At 35.0% G+C, this 11,333-nt stretch overlaps 1 protein-coding gene across 1 annotated transcript; it reads right to left on the reverse strand.

Moving 5' to 3' along the window:
• Positions 1-3,121: 3,121 nt before the first annotated feature.
• Positions 3,122-3,598, reverse strand: LOC115700268 (uncharacterized protein Os04g0629400). Its single transcript, XM_030627836.2, has one exon. The coding sequence runs from the start codon at positions 3,596-3,598 to the stop codon at positions 3,122-3,124; it is 477 nt and encodes a 158-aa protein (XP_030483696.2).
• Between the last annotated feature and the right edge of the window lie 7,735 nt (positions 3,599-11,333).

The following is an 11,333-nucleotide window of genomic DNA, read 5'->3' on the forward strand; positions in this document are numbered from 1 at the left end:
ATGTAATTTGTAGAGAAACAACATAATAATATTAAACATCAAAAAGTAAAAAAAATAAAAAAAAAATAAAAAAATAGCCACCAATTTGTGTCTTTTTTTCTTTTTTAAATGAAGGTACTTAGTCACTTTTTTTTGAATAAACTAAAAGATTTTTTTAATACATGATATAGTGACGCGCCAAGTGTGTTGGGGTATGTTTACCCAATCGCATTTGGCGTGTCACTATAAGCTAATATTTTTTTTAAAAAAATATATTATAAATTATGGGAGTTACTCTTTAGTGACACCTCATAATTTTAGTGACATGCATTATGGGACACTAACACTAAATTTGTAGTCATTTTGTGCGTGTCACTAAAACTCACCTTTAAATTTTTAGTGACACGCATTTTTGTGCGTGTCACTAAAGAGTGTCACTAAAACCCAATAAGACATATTTGTGCACTCTCATCATATAAATAAGACATATTTTCAAATATAATATTATATTTGTGCTCTTTGTAGATGGATGTGTAGATATGTGGAAAAATTGGGGTAAAATTTTGATTAGAGAAAAATGAAAACTATCGTGAAGTGATAGGTGTAAAATTGGTAGAATGATTGAAAAAAGAGGTGAACATAATAGATTTTGAAAGAGAGTGTAAAAATTTAAGGCATCAAATTAAAAGAGGTATGTACTGTAATTTTCTCCACCAGCCGACCCTATGACAAGTTTGGGCTTTAAAAAACAATATACATGAAATAATGATATTTTTGAAGACAATTTTGATAAAAATGGGATGTTTGTTGGGCCTGCTCCTTCCCCTTCCATATGGCTTATCTTGCTTAACTCATGAGGCCTTTCAGACAATGTAGAATTTTGGGCTCAGATCTGGGAGTAAAGGGCTAAAAATTTCTCAATTCTTTGTTAAGGATAGTTCCATTTTACTAAATTTTACCAAAAAGGAAGGTCATGATGAGTTCATTAAGTTTGAGTTTTATACAGGAAAAAACATTGATGAATGTAGGGGTAGAGAAATAGCGCTAAATCTACCCCTGAATTGAAATTAGTTGAATGTCACACAAGATATGTTTGTGGATAAAAGAAAGAAGTTTTTGCTACTGTGAAACACCAAGTTTGAAATAAGCTTAAAGATTGGAAATATAGAACTACATTATAAGTAAAGTGTTGTCATCAATTTTTTTTTGCAAGTGTAAAAATCTAGTAATCTACTACATAATTTGTCAAAACTTTTGCTATAATAAATGAAACTAAATAAGTAATTTATAGCTTCTTCTTTATCATTTATTATTATCTTCTACTTATAATTATTTATTGGGAGATTCATTATTTTGCCATTCATAATAATAATGATAATGTTAATGAAGCGGCCACCGACGGGGCAATGTAACCATGCTATTAGCACTGTGTACTTACGTCAGAGGTGATTTGGTTTGGTTGGTGGGTTGTGTCAGAAAATAATAAAGGTATTGTAGTAATATAAGTAGTCGTACGCCGTAAATTTTAGGAGGACATGCACCCTGCGCCGGAACAATCGCCACCAGGGGACGTGGCCCTCCCTGGCCTCTGCCTTCGTACGTGGACACACCTCACTTGTTGTCACTGTCACTTCCACAACTGATACAATACCTTTTCTTGTGCTCGGACCAAAAACACCCTCCACAGGCCACAACCCCCGTCCCCACTAAATAAATCACTCATTTCCTATTCTTTTTCTCTTGATTAGTTTGTCCCCCATATCATCATCATTTTCTTGTCAAGTATCAAAATATAAACATTACGTACATACCACAAAACCTATTATGATTATTGTTTGTTTACTTTTTCCAACAGCTATTTGGTTGGATTAGATATAATTAACTGTGTTAAAGAAAAATTATAAGTTTTGACATATTTTGGACATTGGATTCCATTACCATCAACACCCAATTGGTAATTGCCAAACTAAGGACCAGTAAAACAGTTAACTGAGACTGATATTTTTGAAATAGATAGATCTGTGATGCAGTGTTTCTGACAGAGCAGATTGAAGATTCTCTGGCTCTGCTTCCCATTTCAGTAGTTATCATTAGCATATCAATACAGGAGATGATAAATAAAAACTCACAAAATGTCGAGTCATTGATAGAATTTTTTTGACTTTGTAGATGAAAGGACAATTTGTATTGGATTCCCAACCTCTATCGTCTTTACATGGCGTAAATTAATCTTTAAATTTCCTTTCTTTTTTTACCGTTACTTGAGAAAACCAACAACCAAATCCAATACTAGTGAACTTTATTACTACTTTTTCACCTAGCTTGCCTTGCAAAAATATTTAAACAACTTATTGATGCCACACTGATTTGTTTTCGTAAGAAACACAATATTTAAGTTAATTATTCATTCGTAAGTATTAAGTAAGCCCAATTAGAGTAAACCACTTGGTGATGAAAGCTACGTTATAAAGGTATCCTAATTTTCATCATCATTATATTTTCATTTCAACATAGGGTCAATTGCGTCATTTATTGAAACGTTCACCTAACTGCCATTGGATTCTAACAGTTTTGATTTACAAACCTCGGATTTAGCATATTCAGAGTCAGACAGAGCTTCCAAAAACCAAAACCAAGATAGAAATAAAGAGAAAATTAATTTAATTAAAAATAAATAAATAAAGGAATCTGCATTGCATGGCTGTAAAGTGTTAAAAATTTATGGTCAAAGGGCATTATTTCTCGAGGGCCCCGAAGTCCCTGACCCTCAAGACTTCGATTACCAAAACCATCCACACTGGTCACAGTGGTCAGTGTAAATTAATAGAGCCATAACCAAAGCCGGACTCAATTGTAAATTAAACTATTTTCAGGGACAAAATCAATAGTAAATTCCTTATTTCTGGAGGATGTACAAACGAAGATGTCTTCCCCAAACTCACATTACCAAAATAGGAATTTGCCATTTCCCAAGGAGTTTAAAATTTAAAAAAAAAAAAAAAACAATTAAGCAGAAATTCTATACAAACTGATCCAAGAATCAAGAAATCTTTATGGTAAAAAAAAAAAAATTTGCTAATTAACCCATAAAAGAATCGGCACGATGAAATTTTCAAGAAGACTTACTCAAATTCAGCTTAAGCTAAGCATTAACTGGACCTGGAGTCAGCTGGACCTGACCCGGAGGACTGAATGTTGGCCCAGGACTAACAATGACGGCTGGAGGCGGCGGCGATTGTGATGGCGGCGGCTGAGTTAGGTCGGGGCTAGCCGGCGGCGGAGACTGTGAAACGGGGTTAGCGTTGGGCGGAGGTGGGACTGGGTTTGAGTCCTGCGGTGGAGGAGGGGAAGTTTGAGTTTGAGATTGAGGTGGGGTTGGTTGGCCTGAGCTGGGATCTGGGGTTGTTGGGCTAGATTGGCCAGAGCTTGAAGTTGGATTGGGATACGGATTCGGATTAGGGAAGAATGCCGGTGGAGATAGACACGAGGCATCGGAGCATTTATGGTCCTTGTGATGGACACCATGGCGTAGAAGGCCAAATCCCAAGATCAGACCAATAACCACCAGAACCGTCACTATGAAAATAAAGATCTTTGTTGCTTTGCCCACATAACACATACTTAATATATTTATATATTTTTAAAAAAAAAAATTCCCACCCCTGTTTCTGGGTTATCAACAAAAATCCGAATCTGGGTTTGTATATATTCTAATTATATTATAATATGATATGTTTTATTTGGGGTTTAACAGAGAAGGGGAATAAGAAGAGAGGATAATTATAGAGGTTAGAAATTTGGTGTGGGCTCGTTTTCGTCTTTTTCTCATGGTGAGGAGGAAGATGAAGAAGGGAAGAGTGGGAGAGGGTAGTAATGGTGGTGCATCTTTTGGGTTTGGGTGAGAGAGTGAGTGAGAGTTAGAGTGAGACAGAGTGGGTTTTGGATTTAGTGGTTTTTAAGAAATGATAAAGCGTTAAGTGTGGCACGTGAAGGCCATTTATGACAGATGAAAAGCATTAGTAGATATAGATAAATAGATAGATGGTTTGATGATCGTGTACTGTACTGCATCTAAATGTCTAAGGTGTGCATATGTACTTCTATTTCTTCCACTCTCCAGTTCTGTTACAGTTACTAAAAATGACCTCTTCTTTCTAACAAATTACAACCATACCACTATACATTGTAATGGACTCATCCGTGACCTGCTAAATTTTATACTTACTATTGTTTTAAGTATTGATCCTGCCCCATCTTATGGTTATATAGGGTTTAAAAGAGGAATTAAAGATAAAAATGGATTGAAAATAGGATGGCAATATGTTAATGAAAAATCAGATTAAAAACTCTGTTATTAGTTGTTAGTTAGATAATAGAATTTTGTCAGTTGTTTTCATTTTCTTGTTTTTTAATATTGTTGTAAATGGAGTACTTGTACTCTATAAATACTTTGTATTTGTTATGTGGATAATTGAGCTTTCGCATTCTTTGTTTCTATCTTTGTTTCTCTCTCTCTTTCTCTCAAAATTAATCTCTAAATTTTACATGGTATTAGATTGCCATTGATCCTTCTCATTCAAGGCGTCCACTTCTGTTGATCTTGCAACCGGAGCTCCTATTGGTCAAACTTTGACCAATGATCCCCCTACAGTCCAGATAAACTCAAGTTGGAATCCTTTCTCTCACTCCCTACAATCAACCTTGACAACTAAACTTGATCGAACTAATTTTCTTTCTTAGAAATCGCAGGTTATTCCTACTGTAATCGGTCACGAACTCGTTGAAATTCTCTTCAATGGAAATCCACCACCGGCAAATTTTGTTACTGGTGCACCAAATCTTGCCTTTGCTCAATGGAAACGAAAAAGATCAATTACTCCTCTCATGGTTTCGTTCTTCCATGATTGAAAGAATTCTAATCTATTGCAAACTTCCAAACCTCGGTTACTGTCTGGCGTGCTCTATAACACAAGGTTGCCAGTCAATCCAAGGCAAGACTCCTCCAGTTAAAGAGCCAATTCTCCACAATTCGTAAAGGCGGTTTGTCGTCTGACTTTGTCGACAAAGTTCAATCCATTGTTGGTTCTCAAATTCATGAATAAGATATTATTCTTCAGCTTCTCAATGGTCTTAGACCAAAATTTGATTTTGTTGTATCTGGAATCACCGCAAGAAGCGATTTACTAAATCTTGAGGAGGTTCAAGCTCTCCTGCTCTCTCATGAAAGCCGCCTTAAACATCATGGTGTTATGATAGATCTGACTATGCAGATGCAACAAATATGGCCATTATGGCCATTAGCAATTCAAGGAATGGTTCCTCCAGACCACCTCAGGGATCCAAGACTGGTGGTCGTGGATTCTTTCGTGGTCCCAACACCAACAATAGGCCACAATGTCAGCTTTGTCTTCGTTTTGGACACACTACACTAGTTTGCCACAATCGGTTTGATAAAAACTGGGTGCCCCCAAAAGCTTCATCAAATGCAAACGTCAATAACCCCTCCCCAAGAGCTTATGTTGCTGAAAAAGAATTTGAGTATGATCCCCAGGCCTTTGCTACATCCTTTTTACTAGCATTTGGTGATGATTCAGGATGGTTTGCTGATACTGGAGCAACCAACCTTGTGTCCTAAGGCACAGAAAATCTTGACTCCTCAACCACCTACACAGGTGTTGAAGGGCTTGTTGTAGGCAATGGTAAGAAATTACAAATCTCTAATATTTGTTCAGCAACTCTACCTTCCTCTAATTCTTATACAATTAAGTTAAATTCCATCTTACATGTCCCCTCTATCACTAAAAATCTTGTTAGCATCTCTCAGTTAACTAATGACAATCCTGTGTATCTTGAATTTCACAAAACCTGCTGTTTTATCAAGGACAAAGCAACAAGGAGAGTGTCACTTAAGGGAACCCTTAAAGATGGCCTATACTTGCAAGGACAGTCTTCCAATGTCTCAAGATCGAGTCCCCCAACTCAATCCAATTCTCACATTAGTATTCCTACTGCTATGATCTGTAATAAGTAAAATTACTCAAATGTAATTCTTAAATCAAACTGTACTACTGTTGACATTAATAAAATTGATGATTCTACTTTTTTTTTCTCTACTCCTATTACATTTCATATTAGCAGTAAATTAAACTTTCATATATGCCATCAAAAACTTGGACATTGTTCTTTACCTGTCTAGCATAAGCCATTCAACTACACTAAACCAGTTACCTTTTTGTAATGCCTGTCAACTAGGTAAAAGCCATAAACAACCATTTCCCATCTCTAACTCTAAGGCCTCACAACCTTTAGAATTGAACCATACTAATCTTTGGGGGCCATCTCATATAGAATCCAAAGATGGATATAGGTATTTTATTCATTTTTTGGATGACTTTAGTCGTTATACATGGATCTATCCTCTTGTTCAAAAGTCTCATGACATGTTTATAAAATTCAAAAGCATGGTAGAAAAGTAATTCAACTTACCTATAAAGCAAGTTCAAGCTGATGGAGGAGGGGAATATCGACCATTTGCTAAATTCCTCTCAAATCAAGGAATTATGTTTAAGCATCCTTGTCTTAAAACATGTGAACAAAACGGGAGAGTTGAACGAAAGTACATGCATATCACAGAAATGGGCCTCACCATGCTTGCTTAATCTGGTTTACCATTCAATTAATGGTGGCATGCTTTCCACAGTGCAGTATTTACTATTAACAAATTGCCAACACTAGTTTTGCACCAGCAATCTCAATTTGAATGCTTGTTTGGTAATACACCAGATTGCACTATATTAAAGCCCTTTGGCTGTGCTTGCTACCCTCATTTGAGGCCTTATAATAGACACAAATTGGAGTTCAGGTCACAAAGGTATCTTTTAATGGGTTATTCTGCATCTCACAAAGGCTATCTTTGTGAAAACCAGGAGGGTAGACTCTATATAGCTCAAAATGTTTTCTTTGATGAAGAATCATTTCCAGCAATGGCATCAATAACTCCTTGTCATGTACAATCTCCTCCTTTAACTAATATGCCTACTGCTATTTTTTCTACTCACTCCAATACTGTTGTGCCTGACACTAATAATATACATTCTGGTAATGGTGTCTTTGAGTATTCCCTACCATCTATCACCTCTGACATGTCTACACTATAGATACACTAGCTTCACCTTCTCCCTCACCAAATATGTCCCCAATTGCCCAATCACCTATTCACTCAAACACAATTCCACAACCTTCTTAAGATTCGAATATCTTACCTGTTCCAACCACAAACTCTCCAAATTTAACACAAGCTACTCAACCTGAGTCATCTTCCTCACTACCACCAATTATCTCAGTAGCTTCCCAACCTATCACACATATTGACCCCACACCTACTCATGAGACATCATTACCAACAGGTACCAGATCTCACAAAATGGTCACTAGATCACAAAATGGCATCCACAAACCCAAGTCGTACCTTGCTACTAAACATCCTTTATATGAGAAAACACTACCAACTGAGCCAAAATCACTCAAAGCAGCCATGAACAATCCTCAATGGAATGTTGCTATGCATCAGGAAGTAAGAGCTTTGGTCAAGAACAACACTTGGGTGGTTGTTCCTTATTATTCAACCATGAATGTTATTGGGTGTAAGTGGGTTCATAGAGTTAAAACTTAACTCTGATGGTTCTCTCAACATACTAAAATTAAGACTTGTGGCCAAAGGTTATCTTTAAACAGCTAGAATAGATTTTGATAAAACGTTTAGTCCTGTTGTCAAACCAACCATGGTTCGACATGTTCTTTCCTTGGCTGTTTCCAATAATTGGAGTGTTGTTCAACTCGATGTCAGTAATGCTTTTCTGCATGGCACCTTGTCTGAAACAGTTTTTATGTGTCAGCCACCTAGCTTTGAGGATGCTACCAATCCCACACATGTCTACAAATTGAATAAGGCCATCTATGGTCTCAAATAGGCTCCACGAGCTTGGAATGAAAAGCTTCGAAACACCTTGCTTTCATGGGGATTCAAAGATTCTAAAGCTGGTGTCTCTTTGTTTGTGTATGGAGTTGGCTCTACTCTTATTATCTTACTGGTATATGTTGACAATATCTTGGTAATTGGACCTCACTCATCTCTTATTTCTAAACTTGTTAATGACCTCAACAAGACCTTCTGTTTAAAAGACTTGAGACTGGTTCATTATTTTCTTGGAGTGGAGATCTATCAAGATAATACTGGTATGTATTTATCTCAAATGAAGTATATTACAGATCTGTTGGTCAAGTTAAAAATGGAAGGTGCCAAACCATGTCCAAATCCAACTATTGCTACTGTAAAACTATCACTAAATGAAGGAGAACCATTTGAAGACATTACTCTGTATCGAAGTACATTAGGGGCACTTCAATATTTGTCTCTCACACGGCCTGATGTGGCCTATATTGTTAACAAACTCGGCCAATTTTTGAAGGCTCCTACACACTTACACTGGGAAGCATGTAAGAAGCTACTTCTATACCTTAAGGGCACAATCAGAGATGGTATTCATCTCACTCGTACATCTGAATTGACTCTCACAGCATACTCAGATGCTGACTGGGAAAGTTGTGTTGATGACAGACGCTCTACAGGAGGTTACTTGGTGTTTTTAGGAGATAATCCAATCAACTAGTCAACAAAGAAACAACATTTTGTGGCTCAATCTAGCACTGAAAATGAGTTTCGAGCTTTGGCCAATGCTGCTACAGAGTTAATGTGGATCTAATCACTGTTGCAAGAGTTACATGTACCTGTTCTTCACAGCCCTATCATTTGGGTTGATAATCAAAGTGCAACAGCTTTGGCAGCTAACCCAGTATTTCATGCTCGATATAAACATATAGAGATTGATCTACATTTTGTTAGGGATCAAATTGTTAGCAAGAAATCATTTGTTCGTTATGTCTCAGCTCATGATCAGTATTTCATCTTTGAATTTTACATTCTACTATCTTGCCCATATATGGAGTCAACTTTAATTTTTTTTTTTTTTTTCATTTGAATTATTTTGTAATTTAAGACTTACGAAATATATATATGTAGGGTCCTATAAAATTTAAAGATAAAGTTTGTGGTTATTACATCATGCTAATGATAAACTTAACTAAGTCGAAAGATTTAAAAATTATCTTAGGAATAATGTAAGTATTTGAACTGTCATAAATCTGTGGTTCAAAAAAAAAAAAAAACTGTCATATCTTTATAATTCGAAATTTTGATTCATAAAGAAATTAGCATATAATTTGATATTAACTTTCATATTATATATGGTGTTATGGTGAAAAGATATACTCAATAATAGATGAGATCGATACTGTGCGTGAAGAATGAATTACCTACTTAACTGAGGATATATATGTCATGATCTATAATATTGAATTAAAGTTTATTAACTAGACTAATTCTAATTATTATCAAACTTTTTGAACCAATTGTACTTATTATCATATTTTTAAACTTATTACAATATATAATGTAATAACACTATTATATTTGTAGCTGCATTAGATATATCAATTCAATGTACATGGAATTATCTTAAAAATAATATTTATATTGTAAATTAATGCCTACAATCAATGTAATAGCATTGAGAATTAAAAAAAAAAATTATTATTTTTTTCCAACATTAACATATCTCGGTGGGCTGAATGACCATTGAGCTTGACTAATAACGGGGGTCGAGCCTGCCAAAAATGGTGTAACATAGTGCTAAAATTGTGTTAAATATTAGGCAAGGACCGCCGAGATTAATATCAATAACGGCGGGCAAAGACCGCCGATATTGCTATTAATAACGGCAAGCAAAAACTGCCGATATTACTATTAATAACTATGGGCCAAGATCACCGAGATAGACCCATATTTAATCTAGGCATCGAAATACAGGGCGGGCGTAGACTGCCGAGTTAGAGCAATAACATGGAGCCGAACCCACCAAAATAGCCCTATTTTTTTTGTAGTGATGAGAACTTATATGGTTAGATGAGATTCATTCAGGAATTCTTAATCTTTGAGGTTGTAAGACATTATAATTTATTTTTCAATGAAATTATTCATTACTGTAAAAAAAAATGGCTTTGGTTGGCAGAGTTTTTAAAAGTTGTTTTTAGGCTTCTGAAATTCCAAAAGTACTTCTATTGCATTTGCATGAATGTAAATTTTTGCTTTTAACTTCAAAAAGTTCTCCAAGAAACTAGAAATAGAAAGCAAAAGCTCAGCAAAGAAAATATCACTATATATTATGCCAAATATTCAAATTCAATAACTCTACCAAGTACCAAACAATCTGCCTCATTCTCATACCACATCAGCTATCCAACTCTTCGATTCCCGATAATTAACTGGAAAGGTAATTCTTTGGTGCTTTGTATTTATGATCATTATGATTTTTACCAAAGAAAAGCTTCATGAATATGATGCTTATTATTTTTTATAGAGAAATATTAAAAGGCCACTCGTGCCTAGTACCCTCGTATATGTCAATAGCGTTATTGGTCTAAATATCAGGTCTCATATAATTTAATATAGGGTAAATACTATTTTGGACCCTGTGTTTTGCAAAAGTTACAGATTGGACCCTGTATTTTGTTAAATGACAAAATCGACTCTGTATTTTCTAAAATAGTAAAAATAGGACCCTGAGCTTAATTTTTGACATTTTTTTTAATACAACCAACTTGAAGACAATGCTTAATACGAACAGATACAAAAAATGTAAACAATTTTGTCATAGCACTTTTAGATCGGATTATAATTAAACTTTATTTTGACAAAAAATCAATTCAGAGTCCTATTTGTACTATTTTAAAAAATACAGGGTTCATTTTGTCATTTAACAAAATACAAGGTCCAATTGGTAACTTTTGTAAAACAGAAGGTCCAAAATAGTATTTACCCTTTAATATAATAGTTTTTAGGGAATATCGCTAACTAACATGTCGAAAAGGTGCTAAGCACTACTGGTGCCTGATAGTGAATCTTTAGCGGCACATATAGTGAGAAATTCTGCATCTTAATTATTACATTACTTATGAGTTAAGCGTGGAGTAATACACAATAGACAACTCAACTAATGTTTAATAATTGTTCCTTTTATGTTTTTCAGAAGTAGACGAAGATATTATCATCAAAAGTTTATACAAAATTTGCTTGCGTCCATTTTTTTTCTTTTCAAAAAATTAAAAAGATTGATTGTTAAAAATAAGAAAACAACAAAAGAAAAGATAATGACAAGCGAAAAGGAAAACAAATAAACCATGACCAGGTATATAACTAACGATCCTTATTCACCAAGACATGCAAGCGATCTGAAGAA

This window comes from Cannabis sativa, chromosome 8 (assembly GCF_029168945.1).
Source record: "Cannabis sativa cultivar Pink pepper isolate KNU-18-1 chromosome 8, ASM2916894v1, whole genome shotgun sequence".
NCBI lineage: Eukaryota > Viridiplantae > Streptophyta > Magnoliopsida > Rosales > Cannabaceae > Cannabis > Cannabis sativa.

Excerpts from the sequence above, each read along its gene's own strand:
- LOC115700268 (XM_030627836.2), bottom strand. The coding sequence starts at position 3,598 with ATGTGTTATGTGGGCAAAGCAACAAAGATCTTTATTTTCATAGTGACG.